Below are 18,942 nucleotides of genomic sequence, written 5' to 3'. Positions count from 1 at the left end.
AAAAAACCTTCATATTCATGACATGTGTCATGTCATGATTATGAAGGTGTCATGTCAGTCTTATGCACACCCCTTCAAGTAAAGTGTAACCAAAAACGAAAACTAATAAAAATGACAAAAACTAAAATGAAAACGGAAAATATAAAAATAAAAACTAATTCAAAATATGAATCAAACCAATGATACTAAAATAACCCTGGACCTGCTGTGTCTGTGTTGCATTTCCTGTCTTGAGTGAACCTGGTAACTCTGTGCGTTTCCTCCTGCGGACTGCCGGTCATGTTTTATATATACTTACTACGACTGTGTCCTGTTTAAGGCAGAATGTGTGTGACTGTGCTGTGTTCTGTCCTATAGATGGATGAGATTAAACTAAAGGAGCGCACTGTCTGTGGGCTGGAGAGAGAGCTCAGCGTTCAGGCGGGCCACATGTGGAAACTACAGCAACAGAAACAGGCTGTAGACACTCAGCTGGCCCTGCTGCGAGACTCCAGCCCCAGACGAGAGGGCCCTTATTCACCCACTGCAGGAGACGCAGTAGAGAACACAGCTAACCCTGTAAGCACCTCTCCTTCATTACTAAACCTCACCGCTTGCTGCACTTCTGCTTTCACTGTGCTCACCTGCTCGGATCCATTTTCCTCAACCCAGATTTACCATAGTAAAGCGCAGCAGTCAGGTTTTAGAAAATCCCATTCATATTCTCCATAGAAAAACTGATTTTGAGCAATAACATAAAATGTTTTCAAGACAAACCTGCCATGAGCTCCATAGTTATTAGGTGATGGTGTATGCATCTTTAAAAGCCACAAGTAAATCATGTTAATTTTTTAAAAAGTCATGCCAATTTCCTAGTAAAAAGCTGTACTAGAAAAAACGTATGATTCTATATGTTTGGATATTATGCAATAAACTTCAGATGTAAGATCTTTTCAATGACGACTCATAGTTAAATGGTTGTATATTGTACAGTCTTTTTTTTCTTTTCTTTGTGTCATGAGATTGTGGGATGAGTAGTTAATTAATTCATACTTTTGTCTTTTTGAATACGTATATTGGCGGGTGTTAATTTGACCTTTTTATATATATATATATACATATAAAAGTATATATATATGTATATATAAGAAGTTAATACTTTTATTCATTGAGAACACATTTAATGGATCATAAGTGACATTAAAGACATTTATAAAGTTTCAAATAGATGCTGTTCTTTTCTAAATTTATATTTATTTTAAGAATTCTGCAAAAATGTATCACAGTTTCCACAAAAATATTAAGCAGCACAACTTGATAAATAATAAGTAATGTATATTGTGCAGCAAATCAGCATATTTTCATGATTTCTGAAGGATCATGTGACACAGAAGACTGGAGTAATGATGCTGAAAATTGAAAATTCAGCTTTACGTCACAGGAATAAATTACATTCTAACATATATTCAAAAAGTAAACAGTTATTTTATATTGTAATAATTTTTCACAATATTACTGATTTTACTGTATTTTTGATCAAATAAATGAAGTCTTGGTTGAGCGTAAGAAACTTTCAAAAACAAACAAACAAAATCTTACTGCTGCCAAACTTTTACTGTAGCTTTAATTCAGAGTTTGTAATGTGATTCGTTTTGGAGCTGGTTGGTTTGGTTCATGGCTTATATTCTATACTGAAAACATTTGAAATGCCTCTGGAGAAATGAAATGAGAAAAATACTTACAGAAACAAGGTTGTGTAAAAGTGGTCAATGACTGTTGCACTTTACTGTTTATTCATTATCAGCTATGCTGCTATTCACAGCATCAGTCCTTGAAGAACCTCTAAAAAGATTTGTATTCCAATCCAGTGTATAAGAACATTCAGGTCGATGATCATCAAAAAGGTCATGTGCATGTGGTAATAACTTTATGCACAACATACTTTCCTTGCTTGATTTCAAGAGAACAAAAATGTTACAAAAGTGTGCAATATGGCCCCCGAAAAGATGATTAATCGATAGGTTGGAATTAAAAATAACATTTTGTGCAGAGGTTCTGAAAGAATGTAATAGACCTGGGTTTGAGGAAGATATTACCGGTCCAGCTGCTTGTTTCATCTGCTGGAGTAAACACAGATCTGTCCCGGGATCCTCACGCTTGACAGCACGACTCTAATGTTCTATTCTTTCCTACATCACACATTACAAGCATTAGGATCATAATTACACCTCTTATTGCCTGTGCGCGAACTCCTCTATAGACATTAGTGACAGATTTTCATTATTCTTAGTGTTCTTACTCAATTAACTTTTGTTAGTAATGTTTGTATCAGAATGATCATCCAAAACAACCAAACCAAACACAACATTAATTTGGCCATCATCATATCTTAATTGAATTTAATATTCTGCATCTACATAAAGCATTAATAGCATGAGCTACCGTATTTCTAAATGCCACATGCCTGGCAGTTTTGGCTTTGTGCTTGTTAGGTTTGCGGGTTTACTTATTTCCCTGCACACATGGTCCAAAATGTATTTAATACAACTTTATTTGCAGAGTCTCCTGCTGCGTCTTGAATAAGGGCCTGTTTAATTTGCCGTATATTCTATTTTAATTCTTTCTCTGGAGTCTAACAAAGAAACTTGTAATATTCATATTCTTTTTCAGTGTGTTTACATTTATGCATTTTACAAAGGATTTCATCCAAAGAAAATTAAGGATTTGTGTTTATTGGGATTACACCATGCTTCCAGTTGAGCTACAGAAATTGCATAGGAATATGTATATATGTCTTGTTTATTAGTCTAGTTTTAAATGTTTTATTCTTGTTTTAATGCTTTATTCTTCATATGGTTTTTTGCTGTATAACAGACCAGTGTGGTGTATCATGATATTAACTTACTGAGAGAAGCAGCTGTTTATCATTTATTACAAATTAATAGTATTTACAATTATTTAAAATATTATTACATTTTAAAATAACTGTTTCTAGTTGAATATATTTCAAAATGTAATTTATTTCTGTGATGCAAAGCTGAATTTTCAGCCTCATTACTGCAGTCTTCAGTGTCACATGATCCTTCAGAAATCATTGTAATTTGCTGCTCAAGATACATTTCTTATTATTATCAGTGCTAAAAACTAAGTTTTTGAAGCTTAATATTTTTGTGGAAACCTTCATACTTTTTTTTTAGTATTCTTCAATGAACAGAAAGTTCAAATATTATTTGAAATATAAATCTTTTGTAGCATAAATTACTTTACTGTCACTTTTGTTTAATTTAATGCATGCTTGCTGAATAAAATCATTAATTTCTTAAAAAATTATATAATTTGAGGGCTGTATAACAGACTTGTTTCACTGGTGTGGTGTAGCATGATATCAGCTGTACTAAAAGAATCAGCGTTAGTTTTAAAGCAGCTGTTTATCATTTCTGTGGCACCAAACTAATGTTTCAAAAAATGATGCCTCTTTTCCTATGAGTTTAAACTCACGTCGGGTTGCCCATTGTTTAGTCAAATATAAATATACACATATAAAAGTAGATGTAGCTGTGAGAGGGGCCGCCCATGTCGTTTCCAGTGGTGGAAAGAGTACTGAAAAAATATACTCAAGTAAAAGTACCATTACCTTCCCAAAAATGTAGTGTGAGTAGAGTAAAAGTACTTGTCCAAAAAACTACTGAAGTAAGAGTAAAAGAGTAGCCTATTTAAAAGTACTCATGAGTTTTGAGTAGTGAGTACTGAGCTGTGGATTCTACCCCCTCATAATAAACGCTGTACACCGCAATTGATACATTTTAAAAATGTTGTACATTCTGTAATTCACATTATGTTTGTCATAAAGAGTATCTATCATCCAGCAGTTTTTTTTATTTTGACTGCCATCTCTTTAAAATACATCAAAACAGCACGGAAACAGTATTCAGTTGAAGAAAAGATTAAAGTTATTCTCAGTACAGTCATCCTCATTTAAATCATAAAGTTAGAAAAAATTGATTTAAAATCATGTGTAAGGCCACTGAGACAGCGTGCTGTTGTTGCACAAAACATATTAATGCAAATATATAAAAAGTGTTGAACTTAAAAATTGTTTATGCGCGAGTGCACTTGCTAAATGAAGGCGGTGTAACACCCCTGTGGACTGTTTGTTGTGGTACTGTGGTACTGTTGTACTGTTGTGGTACTGTGTTGTGGTTATTGTCAAGTGTGGACCACTTGACAATAACCGTGGACCACACACTATTTATTCACTCATACACTTATTTATCTAACACTCATACTCAGCCTACACCTCAAATTTGCACATAATATACAGTACCTGTACATACAAAAAAAAACTGTCTATTGTAATATACCTGCACACACAATTGTCAATTTATATATTTTTATTCCTTATTTACTTGTTCTATTTTTATTTTTATTATCTGTGTTTTTTGTTCTGTCACTGTCATTCTGTTACACTGTGGAAGCTTCTGTCACGAAAACAAATTCCTCGTATGTGTAAACATACCTGGCAATAAAGCTCATTCTGATTCTGATTCTGATTCTGGGTTCTTCTCCTTGTGTTGGTTTAGCCCGTCTAATCATTAGTTAATTACGTTCACCTGTCTGCCCCTCGTTATCTGCCCTATAAGTTCCTGTCTCTTGTATTCTAGTGTTGTCGGTTATTGTGAATGTTACCCCGAGTGTGTGTGTCTGTCTCTGCCTTGTTGTCGCTACATTAAAGAGCCTTATTTTGTATCCTTGTCGTCCTCGTCATCCTGCTTGCCTCCACACACCTGGTCCGTGACAGAATAACCGACCCAAAGTAAAGTATAGCAGCGTCTTTCCCCTCGTTTGTTTTTTCCAATTTTTGTCAGTTTTTATTTTGGTTTTCTATGGATTACCCCGCATTCCAAATTCTCCAGCTGGAGCAGGAGGAACGCTCTCTTGAGGACCACACCAACGACTTTCTGTCCCTGGCCCACCTCACGCACTACCCGGACAACTGCCTCTGTGGCTTCTATCAAGTCGGACTAAACGCCACCACACGAGCACAGTTGGCTGGGGATGGTCCTCGAGAGAGTCTCGCCGCAGAAGAGGATCGCCTCGGATATGGAGCCCAACACGTCAGACCAGGTCTGAGAGCCGGTGACAGTGCCCACCACGAGGGAGCAACCTGTGGACGGTGTGAGCGCGGAGAGGAGCTCCGCCGCCTGCATCATGGCTGAGGGTGAGCAGAATATGGAGGGCGGTCAGTGCCAAAACGAGGAGGAGAGACTTTTTTAACCCTCTGGGGTCTGAGGGTGTTTTGGGCCCTGGAGAAGTTTTGACATGTCCTGACATTTGTGCTTTTTTCAGTTGCTAATAAACATTTTAATGACTAAGTTTAGTAGCACCATAATCAGCACAAACTGGGCTACAATAATATGTGGGCAGCATGTATGTATGTGATTGTGTTTTTGAGAAAACAACGTTTATGCGTGCTTAGTGAAAAACTAAAATTTTAAAGTCACTGAAATAAGGCCATAAAACACATACAGAACATTTGTTCATAGGACTATTGAGAACAGATCTTGAAGTCTAGAGTTTTTGCATCAGAATGATGTGAAAATCATCTTGTTTACTCACTCACAGAAAACAATATATTGATTTAAATTTTCTAAGACACTTTTTGTGTAGAAAAGGAATATGCGAGGGGGCGTGAATGGTCATGTATAATGAGTGATTCACACCTGAGAAGACAAAGGCCTGCAGCTCATTATGCAGGCCTTTGTCTTCTCAGGTGTGAATCACTCATTATACATGACCATTCACGCCCCCTCGCATATTCCTTTTCTACACAAAAAGTGTCTTAGAAAATTTAAATCAATATATTGTTTTCTGTGAGTGAGTAAACAAGATGATTTTCACATCATTCTGATGCAAAAACTCTAGACTTCAAGATCTGTTCTCAATAGTCCTGTGAACAAATGTTCTGTATGTGTTTTATGGCCTTATTTCAGTGACTTTAAAATTTTAGTTTTTCACTAAGCACGCATAAACGTTGTTTTCTCAAACAATCACATACATACATACATGCTGCCCACATATTATTGTAGCCCAGTTTGTGCTGATTATGGTGCTACTAAACTTAGTCATTAAAATGTTTATTAGCAACTGAAAAAAGCACAAATGTCAGGACATGTCAAAACTTGTCCTGACAGGGCCCAAAACACCCTCAGACCCCAGAGGGTTAAAGAGCCTTATTTTGTATCCTTGTCGTCCTCGTCATCCTGCCTGCCTCCACACACCTGGTCCGTGACAGGCGGATTGTATAAAATGGCTAAAAAAAAACTTATTACATCACGCGCTGGCACAGATGCAGTATATTAACGCCACGGGTCATCAATAAGGTGCAGATTGGTCCTCAATTTGTGTTTCCAACACACTTTTTCACAGCACGCATCACACGCTCAAACTCATCAAAAGTCAACAAGTTCAACAAGCAACAACGACTTATCCAAGTGACTGCTGCAGACCGCGCGCGAGAGAGAGACGAGGCAGCGCAGATCGCCAGAAATCCGAAATTAACCTTAAAATATAGAGTAAGATGCAACTGAATTGATGCTTGAAGAATGAGCTTGCAGCAGCCATGATAAACAGAAGGCGGTTAAAGTTTTCTATGCACAATTTGATTTGACAAAAGTCACGAGACCGATTACTATCTCTCTATCCAATCACGTTGATGGATTAAAATAAGCATGTAACGACCACAAACGAAGGAAAATAGTGGAGTAAAAGTACCGATACATCACTTAAAATGTACTCAAGTAAAAGTAAAAGTACACCATTTTTAAACTACTCAAAAAAAAGTACAATTACTGATAAAAACTACTTAATTACTGTAACGTGAGTATTTGTAATTCGTTACTTCACACCCCTGGTAGTTTCACTCTCATCATGCAGCAGAAAGCAGATGGCTGAAGGTGAGAGTGTGATCTTTCCCACATATCACCTTCTCAGGGCTGATAGGAAACGCATGGATGCACACACTTTGTATTCACATGTGTGACGTATTTTTGCATCTTTATATCCAAGGCTTGTTTCCCAGGAGCAGAACATCCGTGTCTCTGGCTGTATTTGTGTTGCTGTTGGTTTGATGTCCACTTCTGCTGTGGTGGGGCTGCTGCTTTCATTTTCTCTGCAGGAGAAAAGATGGATTTGATCAGTGGCCTTTCAGCTCTTTGTCAGATCTGACTCTACGGTTTCTACGGTTACCTGAGATAATGGAATATTTCCTAAATAGCAACACCAAATGGAATTGAAATAAGATACATATATAAAAAGTGTATATATATCAAGACTTTTATGTTTGTCGAAGGTGTTTAAAGAAGCCTTGCAGTTTGACAGACAGACAGACAGATAGAGAGAGAGAGAGAGAGAGAGAGATAGAGTAACATTAAAAATGATATGATTGAAGAGTGTTTTTCCAGTTACCTGCAGTTGGCTTGTTTTCCAGATGCAGCAGTTGGATGAGAAGGACGCTCGACGTTTCCAACTGAAAATCGCAGAACTGAGTGCAATTATTCGCAAACTAGAAGACCGCAATGCACTACTGTCAGAGGAACGCAATGAACTGGTGAGTCTGTGATAATGTTACAGTTTTTCTTTTCCAAACTGTACTTGCTCTGTGCACAAAATGAGCACAAATGTAGTGTGTGTGTCTCTGAATATATGTGTATCATCTGTATCATGTTTACTGAAATATCATAGAGTATTAAAGAGTATATTTGCCTTTCTGAGTGTTATGTGATAGTGTGAATGTTCTCTGGAATGGTGGTAAGTGTCTGAGCAGTGATGAATGACTTCAGTGTTTCCTCCTCTCAGCTCAGACAGGCTTAAAGATCAATACAGAGACAGAGTGATTTAAACATGGCAGCTGAAACCTTCAGGAAGGATTTCGGATTCAGTTTACCACTCAATACGGCCCTCAACAATGACATGATGTTCAAGTAGACTGAAATAGCCTAGTTGGCTTCTCTATTCATTTAGATTTCATGTCTTAAACTAATTCTCCCGCTAGTTAGACAGTCAAGTATACTTGCATACAGTAGATTGTGTGAAATGTATTGCTTGATGGCTCTTCAAAGTACAGTATAAATCAGTTTGTTTGTTTTCTTTGACCATTTTGAAATATTGTGTTGTGTTCAAAATGTGTAACTTCACTGTTTTTTCACCGAAAGCAGTACTAGTACAGCAGCCTTTTATCTAAGGCATTGATATCCATGCATTTTTAAGTGTCAAAATATTATTTAGGGTTACTGTATGCTTTTGCCACTGCAGTTTTTTGTTGTTGTTACAATCTGTTTCTTTGTGTGTTTGTGCCCAGTTAAAGCGTCTCCGTGAAGCTGAGAGCCAGTATAAGCCGTTACTAGACAAGAAGAGACGTCTCAGCCACAAGAATGAGGAGCTGGTTCGTGCATTGAGACGCATGGAGAACAAACTGCAGTTCATCACTCAGGAGAACATCGAAATGGTAATGAAGCGAAGCAACTCACTGAACATATCTGTATTTGCATAGCATGAGCCCATTTAAATTTAGAGACTATTGAAAAAATATTACATTTTATATAGTGAAAAAAACAAATGGTGACCAGTTAAATCTCTTAAAATGCTGATTTAAAAAAAAAGTTCATTGATTGTTCACTGGGGTCAGTAAGTTTAGTTATTTAGTTAGTTATTTAGTTGTAAGTTTCTTAAGCTCACCAAGGCTGCATTAATTTAATCAAAAATGCAAATGCAGTAATATTGTGAAATATCATTACAATTTTAAACAATGGTTTCCTAATTTAATAGATTTTAAAATAGAATTGATTTCTGTCATGGAAAAGCTGAATTTTCAGCATCATTACTCCAGTCTTCAGTGTCACACGATCCTTATAATATCAAGAAACGTTTCTTATTATTATCAATGTTGAAAACAGCTGCGCTGATTAATATTTTAGTAGAAACCATAATACGTCCAGGATTCTTTGATGAATATAAGGTTTTTAAAAAACAGCATTTATTTCAATCGACCTCAACTTTTCCTGAAGGCATCGGTGTTTTATTTGCTAATGCAGTTTTATTGTTTGTATTAAATAAATGCACCTGCTTTTGAACAAATCAGAATTATTCCAATTGGAAATTACAGTAAATGCATGATGGGGAGGCTGGTAGAGCCTGGTCTGCATTGATCAATTTATATCCAACAACTGCTGCACTGTCATTAGACATAATTGGCCATTTCCAGCTCAGACACACTACTATTATTTAGATTTTTGATTCCCTAGACAAAAGGAGCATCCATCTGCCTATTCTACTGCATAAACCTATATATGTTTATATATGTTTGATACTGAAGTAGTCTTTTCAGGTGAACTTCACACTATTTGAGATAAAACATTAGCTTTGAATCCTGAAGCATCTTTATGTAACATGGCCATGTCTGCATGTAAACGATGTTAGTTGAGCCGTTCAGCATCCAGGAAGTACCCAGCCTTGTTACTGCTCATGTTTAAATGATCTCTGATCATTATGACAACTCATCAGACATGAGTAATTATCTGTCAGCAGTATCTGTGCACACATCCGGGTCACTTGGCGTGAAGAATGAGGTTTTATTTTGCAGCGAGAGAAGGCTGGGACGATACGGCGGCCCAGTTCTTTGAACGATCTGGATCAGAGTCAAGAGGAAAGAGAGATCGAGTTTCTCAGACTACAAGTGCTGGAACAACAGAACATAATCGACGATCTGTCCAAGGTATCAGTATATCTTCTCACATGGATGCACACAAAAAAAAGTATTTTAAAAGCCATAATTAGATAATTATAAATATACGTGCAAACTGTGTCTTGCTGTTCTCTGATCGGCCTGTTTTAATTTCCAGGCGCTGGAAACCACTGGATACGTGAAGAGTGTGATAGTGAGTCATTTTGCCTCTGGGAAATATTCACACTGTGAACTGCTAAAATATGTTTTTGCATATGAGTGCAGTACATGTTACCTAACAAGACCCAGATGAAAATGGAAATGCAGAAATATCTATTTTTTCAAAGGGTGAATGAAATTAGCAGCTGAAATGAGTGAGTAATGTACTGTATGTGATGTTCAGACATAATGTAAATACAGTTGCATGCATGCATTTCTGTAAAACTGGAAGTGTAGTGGAAACAGCACTTTGTACTTTATAGAAATGAGATGTTCATCTATGATAGAGAATCTGATGCAATTAATGTGTTTTGTTCTTTAATGTAATCAGGAGAGAGACATGCTGCTGAGATACAGGAGACAGGACAGCCTACGCAGGAAGAAGCCCTTCAGAACCTGTAGGGTACGCAGACATCAGGACTGAACTACACATGCACATTTCCTTGTCAAACACACTTTCAGCAAAAAAATACTTACTGCATAATGTAATGTCTCATTCTTATATACTATTTACATTGAACGTACATTACATTATTCTTAATCATGCATTTTTAGATTAATTATGCATTCATACTGTGTATATAATATTTGCTTTAAATATCGTATTTTATTTTTTATTTGCTTACATTTTATTTAGTTTTGATAATCATATCCTTTGAATAATTGCATGCATTCATTTATAATAATATTTAATGTATGAAATATTTACTTTAAAATATTATAATATTGTTTTAGGTTTTTGTTTATATTTTATGAACTGATTGATATCATTTAATTATGCATTTGAAGTGCATTTATTTTTATATTAATACTAAAAATGATCATTATAATTATTATATAATGTTGTATCTTTTTTTTTTTAAACACTGCTGTATTGACGAATCCTGGTGATGTCTTTTTAAAAATGTATTAATTTACGCAACAAATTAACATTAACCCTGTGATTTCTCACAGAAACGATCAAGAAATATTTAGATTCGATTTAATCAAAATATAAGCCCATTTTCTCCGTTAGTATTTGTTGAACTATTTTAATTTGGTTCCCTTATCTTCTGTATATTTAAACTTCTTTGGGGTTTTAAGGTTTTTAAAACTAAATCTCTCTCTCTCATTCTCTCCATAGCCGGTGGTGGAGACGTTTTTTGGCTATGATGAGGAAGGCTCTATAGACTCGGACGGCTCCTCTATTTCCTACCAGACGGACCGAACGCCCTGCACACCAGACGATGACCTCGAAGAGGTGCGTGTGTGTTTGGCTGTGTTTCTGAGTGTCTGTAAACTATAACCGTAAACTTGTCATCTCCCCGTGCTCAGGGAATGCTTAAGGAGGAGACAGAGCTGCGCTTCCGTCAGCTGACGATGGAGTATCAGGCTCTTCAGCGAGCTTACGCGCTCCTGCAGGAGCAGGTGGGAGGAACGTTTGATGCAGAGAAAGAGGTCAAGGTAAATCATTTAAACATCCCAGCCATTAAATATTTATATATTCACTCTCTTAACAATAACAACATCTCAGCTCAGATGGCTGTATAGTTCCTCATATGAATATGATTCTTTTTGCAATATTACACCGTGTCATAACCAAACACAATGCAATGTGTCAAGCTTTAAAAGCTTTTTCGACCACGACGAGTAACGGGACACTCTGTCAGTCACTTGGTCTCCACTTCTGTAATAATATCCCTTTGGAACACAAAACTTCACAAAACCTTTGTATTTTTCTCTTCCCAAAACTTTCCTAATTTAACTTTTAAAGACAAATGTTTTCTTTTTTTTTTTAAACCATTAACGTCACCATAAAATCAAAATAGACCCCATTTACTTTAAGCATGTTTTCGATGTTATTGTGAATGATTCATTAATGCACATTATTCTAAAGAACAAAGTAACTGTCAAGTAAATGTCATCAAAATGACATATTTCTGTGACATCATAAATTTCATCTTTTCTTTCAACGCTTTTCCTCCAATCACCTTGCAACATTCTGACAACGCCCACTTTTCACAAATCAAATCAATTCCTGAAAAACAACATTAAGTCCCGCCCTACATTTGTTTCCTAATTAAATATAATAATTTACTCAGAAATACGCAAAAATAAAATTGGTTTACAAATGGTTTACATTTCTTTTTTTTCTGTCCGTTTTTTTTCTTTCTTTCTTTCTTTATAGATGTGCAAAAATTACAATTGTTTGTCTGTTTTAGACTCGAGAGCAGCTTCAGGCCGAACTGATCCGGTACCAGACCAGAATAGCAGACCTGGAGTGTGTTCTAAGTCATCAGGGACAGGTAAAACACCTGCATTAGTACTGTTAGAACTGTTGTGCTTGTATAATTCCATTTAAGAAATAGTTCACCCCAAAAAAAATGTACTTACCCCTCAGGTCATCCAAGATGTAGATTAGTTTTCTTCATTGAAACATCATTTGGAGAAATTTAGCATTACATCACTTGCTCACCAGTGGATGCTCTGCAGTGAATGGGTGCCGTCAGAATGAGAGTCCAAACAGCTGATAAAAACATCACAATAATCCACAAGTGATGAATTAGTTTTTTACACTCAACTTTTCAATTCACAAGACGTTAACTGATGGACTGGAGTGGTGTGGATTATTGTGATGTTTTTATCAGCTGTTTGGACTCTCATTCTGACGGCACCCATTCCCTGCAGAGGATCCATTACTGAGCAAGTTATGTAGCAAATGTGTTCAGATGAAGAAACAAACTCATCCACATCTTGGATGGCCTTTCAGCAAAATTATGATAACAGTTTAAAACACCGTTTCTTGGAGACTTTCCCGTTCGGTTGCATGTGGAAACACAATAGTTGCATCAAAGCTCTTGGAATATAATACAAAGAAAACCAAACATTTGCTGTGGAACTTTTGGACCCCATTGAAAGAAGTGTAATTCGATCAGAGATGATGAATATGTCTTACAGTGACTTTCCAGCAGTCTTTGACTCGGCTTAGTTTATATATATATATATATATATATATATATATATATATATATATATATATATATATATATATATATATTTATTTTATTTTATTTTATTTTTATTTTTTTTTTCCCAACTCAGGGCCACTTGTAGTCTAAATCAAGGTTTTTTATATGGCAACACACACACATAATGACAACCCTAATCCCATATATTCCCTCAGTGAAGAGAATTTGAGCATGGTCATACATCAGTCTGGGCTGTGAGGGTTACGTGCACGGCTGAAATTGCTCTGGGATCAGAGATGCACTGAAGGAGAATGAGTCTGGGAGATTGATGGAGAAGATTTTGCATGCAAAGATCTGCTAACGTCTAATTATTCAAATCATTTGCATTCATATTATATGCATTTTTCAGGATATGAAGTGGATTGAGGAGAAACAAGCTCTGTACAAACGCAACCAAGAGCTTGTAGAAAAGGTGGGTTCATGTTCATTAGACTGATGGAAGACGAACATCACAATCAGAGCGCAGGTTTTCTTTTGTTTAAAATGTTTCTATTAATAACAGTTTAAGTTTAAGTTTTTAAAGTCTGACCTGTATGACTTTGGAAAACTTGGTGTAAAGACAAAAAAACACTTCTTTATTCAAGATACAATGCTGCCAAATTATAGGATTGGCCCAAAAACGACCCTCTTTCAGTAGTTCAACAGTGGTTTTAATTTATTTCATGAAGCCGATTTCAGGCAGTGAATTTTTTAACCCACACTTTGTGTTTTTTGTTGCCAGATTAAAAATATGGAGACGGAGGAGACGCGACTGAAAAATGAAATTCAGGATGCAAAAGATCAAAACGAACTCCTGGAGTTCAGAATTCTTGAACTTGAAGTGAGTCCTCCAAAATCTGTCATGTGTTTGCAACCGTTTCAGACACGGATTTAAACTTCTGGAGCAGAGGAATTGGTCAGTGAGAATAATAATGATGCTCTTTTGTTTCTTCAGGAAAGAGAGAGAAGATCTCCAGCCATAAACTTCCAGTACATCCATTTTGCTGAGGGCATGAGTCCCCTACAGATGTACTGTGAGGCAGAGGGTGTTACTGTGAGTTACCCTGAACCATATGCCTCATGTCTCTATAGCAGGGGTGGTGTCCAAACTCGGTCCTGGAGGGCCGGTGTCCTGCAGAGTTTAGCTCCAACTTGCCTCAACACACCTGCCTTCAAGTTTCTAGTATGCCTAGTAAGAGCTTGATTAGGTGTGGTTCAGGGTGTTTAATTGGGGTTGGAGCTAAACTCTGCAGGACACCGGCCCTCCAGGACCCAGTTTGCTCTATAGAGAGACCGGGGCTAGTTGTCACGCAGGGGAAGTAACTATAAGGTTTTAATAATGAATGATCAAGTTGGGGCAAGTACAATAACAAAAGTATTTTTATACATTCATTCATTTAAAGTTTTGCTAGCAAAAATAATGTTTTAATATCTTACCTTATGTTTTCATATATAACAGATTTCAAATACAGATGTTTTTTTTGCTGTTTTTATTGCTATACAGCTGTTATAACAGCTGTTTTGTTATTTTTATTTTATATTTTATTAAGGATTTGATATTACGCTAACTTATTGTGTTTTCACAATTGTTTTATCTTTTAAAATAAATGTTTTTATATTATCCTACATATAACACATTTTAAATACAGATGTTTTACCGTTTTACTTTGCGTAGTATTTTATTAAATAATGATTTAATGTTGTTACCTTTTTATGTTTTCATAATTGTTTTACTTATTGAATATTTTAAAAGAAATCGTTTTATAGTATCTTACAGATAACTCCATTAAATACAGATATTTGTTTTACTTTATATAGTATTTTATATTTTATTAAAATGTATTTGCTATTGTTACCTTATCTTTTAATAATTGTTTTACTGATTAAATCTAAAAGAAAAATTTTGATATAATATTGCATTATACATTATAACGCATTTTAAATACAGATATGTTGTATATATCTTACAAATTAACAGCTGGTTCCTTTTGTGACAACTTACCCCACATAGCTTGACAACGCTATTATGATATTTAAGTTAACGATTATCTAAAAATCCAGACTTTGATGAAAAGCAGTGGCACAGAAAACAACACCTACTGTAGGTATTTGACTAGATTTTCATTCTTTTAACGTTATTGTTGAATTTTATCGCACAGATCAGCTGAGAAATCATTTTTTCAATTTAGTTTTTTCAGTTTAGTTTTTCAGATGGAACTGATATCAGACCAAACACTTAACAGACTGTCAGTGATCCAGCACAGATCTAATCTGCTGATGTCTGGAGGAGGATTCGTGGTTTAATATCTCAATTAAAGTCTTTCTCACACCACAGGACATTGTGATCACAGAGCTGATGAAGAAACTCGATATTCTGGGGGATAACGCCGTAAGTGTATGTTGATTTCATATGTAAATGTGTGTGTTTACACATGCCTGGGTGTGTTTGGTACATGCATATCTCTGTCATTGATGTCTCTCTTTTCATTGGATGACACGCACAGAATCTGACCAATGAGGAGCAAGTGGTGGTTATTCATGCAAGAACAGTATTAACGTTAGCAGAGAAGGTATGATCCATACGTCTTTTTAAAATTACTGTTATTTCATGTTAATTTCATGCTGTTTTAATGATGGTTTTATGTGTCTTTTGACGTCTCTGTTGTGTCCAGTGGTTAGAGCAAATCGAAGTCACCAAATCAGCGTTACAGCAGAAAATGCTGGACATCGAAAGTGAAAAGGTAAATGTATTTAAATGCATTACACACGTTCATTTCCATAAGTTCCTCTTACTTACTGTATTTTATCCCAAAAATAAATGAAAATCATAATAAGCTATTATTTAGAAATAAATAATCATTTTATAATTAAGAAAATTAAGCATCTTATGCAAAATGTTTATAATTAAACACATTTTCCCCCAAGTTCCTAACATTTTACTGTTGATTTTTTCGTATTAGATTCTCATTACATATATAAATACGTTTAAATACAATACGTTTTTTTGCCAATGCAGTAATTGGAATTTGGTCAGATTGGTATATGATTATTATCATGACTGTGTGTGTGTGTGTGTGAGAGAGACCCTGGACCACAAAACCAGTCATAAATTGAGATTTATACATTATCTGAAAGCTGAATAAATAAGCTTTCCATTGATGTATGGTTTGTTAGGATAGGACAATATTTGGCCGAGATACAACTATTTGAAAATCTGGAATCTGAGGGTGCAAAAAAAAATTTAAATATTGAGAAAATCGCCTTTAAAATTGTCCAAATGAAGTTCTTAGCAATACATATTACTAATCAAAAATTAAGTTTTTAAATATTTACAGTAGGAAATTTACAAAATAACTACATGGAACATGATCTTTACTTAATATCCTAATGATTTTTGGCATAAAAGAAAAATCAATAACTTTGACCCATACAATGTATTTTTGGCTATTGCTACAAATATACCCCAGCGGCTTAAGACTGCTTTTGTGCTCCAGGGTCACACACACATATATATAATGGTCCTAACAGCAGACTTATTTTTAATTTAACATTTTTATATAATTTAAATTATATAATAATAATAATAATCTCTTTAATATATGCAGGGTGACATTTGTTAATGTGTTTTTACATCAAAACAATTATTTCCTCATGTCATTTTCCTCCAAAGGAGCTGTTTAGCAAACAAAAAGGATATTTAGACGAGGAATTAGACTACAGAAAGCAGTCTTTGGACCATGCACATAAGGTAAGGACCGTGCACCATGTTTTAGAGATCACACATGGCCAATAATCCATATGGTTTCTTCTCAAGCACTGCTGAGGAGTTTTACTCTATTATGAGATGCAGTTCTGTCCTCCTGTGCCCCCTGGTGGTGGTGAAGGCATGTCATCTCTGGCCCACACCCCTCTGTGTTTCTCTCAGCGTATCCTTGAGTTAGAGGCGATGCTGTTTGACGCCTTGCAGCAGGAGGAGACGGGTGGGAAGGTGTCCGAGCTGCTGACCGAGCAGGACCGTGATTCGCTGAGAGAGGCTGTGGATCAGTGGAAGAGGCAGGTCTTGAGTGAATTACGAGAGAGAGATGCACAGATACTCAGAGAGAGGATGGAACTGCTACAACATGCTCAAGCGGTATATACATCTGTAAAACATGAGAAATAGAAGTGAATGAGATCATTCTTATTAAGTTTTTGGGTCAGCACGATTATTATAATTTTTTTTTTCAGAAATGAATACATTTATTCAGCAATGATGCATAAAATTATCAAAAGTGGCGGTAAAGACATTTATAAAGTTACAAAAGATTTCTATTTCAAACAAATGCTGTTCTTTTGAACTTTCTATTCTTTAAAAAAATCATGAAAAAAATACATATACAAAGAGAATCCTGAAAATAATGCAAAATATGAAGCAGCGCTTCCTGGAGGATCATGCGACACTGAAAACAAATTCAGCTTTGCGTCACAGGAATAAATTGCATTTTAAAATATATTCAAATAGAAAACAGTTATTTAAAACTATAATAATATTTCACAATAACACTATTTTTACTGTATTTTTGATCAAATAAATGCAGCCTTGGTTAACATTCGAGACTTCTTTCAAAAATATATATAAAAAACAAATATCTTACAGATAGATAGATCCAGATGTCACCAGGTTTTAAGTGTAAATGTTGTTTTTGTTTAGCTCACAGGCCTCAAGTGTTCTTCTGTACCAGAGGAGGGTGACACACGTCATCAGGAGTCCCAGCGATCTCTTCTGTGCTGATACGAGACTTCAAACTGTTCACATCAACTCTGGAACATGGACATGGAATATGGTGCTCTCTATCTTGTGGACTAAAACTGTTTTTATCCTCCTGACCTTTTGAACTTTGCTTTGTGTGACCTCTGTGCGTGTGGAATTTAAGGACTCTTAAATTGAAACGCTCTCTCTCCTTTCCCTGCTGAGCAGGTGGTGCTGGAGGCTGCTTCCCTTTGGAAGCCTGATGGAATGAGAGGTGTTACGTTCAAATCCTTCCTCCCACTGTTTACACTCACTCTGCTTCGGTTCTGGTGGTACAGTGCGTCTGGTGTTTGCGTGGTGCCACTCGCCCGCTCCTGTGCATTGAGAGAAATGGAACTGAAAGTTTAATCCTGGAATTAAAATGATGTTTTCTAATGTACAGGAGCAGTGTTTCAAATAAATTTCGTAGAGGAAGACTGGAAAACTAAGAGGATGTTTCTGCGTCTTTTACTGTTCATTGAAAAGAAAGCGGCACAGTGGATTCTGAAGTACAGAAGTTTTGATTCTGAACAGAAACTCAATGTAAGGTAAGCTTGATTTGTTCATGCTTTGAAAATGGTTCGCAATTAAACATTTTGTACATAATATTTATGATATTTTCAAATATAGAGTAATTCAAAGTTCTTTCAAAATTAAGGGTTGGGAAATATGAACGAATAGAAATGCATAGGCTGTATATAGTAATACTTTAAAATAGTAATACTAATGAATAGCAATAATACTAATTTTTAAATAATAATAATAGTATAATGATATGATTTATGCTATATGTATATAGTATCCATCTGTTGCTTTGGTCTTCATCAACAGCCGCTTGCGCCACCTGCTGGTGAGCGACTGACAGCAGCTGGAGATCATGCATCAGTGCTCTACTGCTATTCCTGCAGCTCCCGGATGTGCAAAGGCCAAATTTCTGTCGAATTTTACCCACTGAATTTGTGGAAGCGAATTTGGAAAGTCAAATAAAATGGACCGAAATTTGCCTGTCGAATATTATACATCGTATTTTTAAACAGATTTAATATTTTGGAAGTGAATTCTGGAAGGTGAATATGAATTATTGCATTTGTAATTATGAGAATGTGTGTGAAATAGTTTGAATTGAAATATTCACAGCTTAAATAAACAACTATGTTCAATTTCAGGACCTAAAAATGCAAGCCCTGAAAATACAAGGCATTAAAATGCAAGCACTGTTAATGCAATGCATTATTTATTCACTTAGTGCTAATCAACGTGCTTTTTTGTTT

The 18,942-nt window shown here is 35.7% G+C and overlaps 1 protein-coding gene across 1 annotated transcript; it reads left to right on the top strand.

Moving 5' to 3' along the window:
• The first annotated feature begins 209 nt into the window (after positions 1-209).
• LOC107568140 (janus kinase and microtubule-interacting protein 3-like) lies at positions 210-17,674 on the top strand. Its single transcript, XM_016253994.1, has 18 exons — positions 210-558; positions 7,466-7,585; positions 8,336-8,482; positions 9,617-9,748; positions 9,876-9,911; positions 10,248-10,319; positions 11,040-11,156; positions 11,231-11,359; positions 12,118-12,201; positions 13,274-13,336; positions 13,646-13,744; positions 13,859-13,957; positions 15,239-15,292; positions 15,408-15,473; positions 15,576-15,644; positions 16,574-16,651; positions 16,829-17,035; positions 17,594-17,674. The coding sequence occupies exons 1-18, from the start codon at positions 358-360 to the stop codon at positions 17,672-17,674; spliced, it is 1,854 nt and encodes a 617-aa protein (XP_016109480.1). The 5' UTR covers positions 210-357.
• Positions 17,675-18,942: the final 1,268 nt, after the last annotated feature.

Source organism: Sinocyclocheilus grahami, unplaced genomic scaffold (genome assembly GCF_001515645.1).
Source record: "Sinocyclocheilus grahami isolate Dianchi unplaced genomic scaffold, SAMN03320097.WGS_v1.1 scaffold1220.1, whole genome shotgun sequence".
NCBI lineage: Eukaryota > Metazoa > Chordata > Actinopteri > Cypriniformes > Cyprinidae > Sinocyclocheilus > Sinocyclocheilus grahami.
The sequence above is the reverse complement of the archived record's forward strand: the minus strand, read 5'-3'. Positions and strand labels throughout refer to the sequence as shown.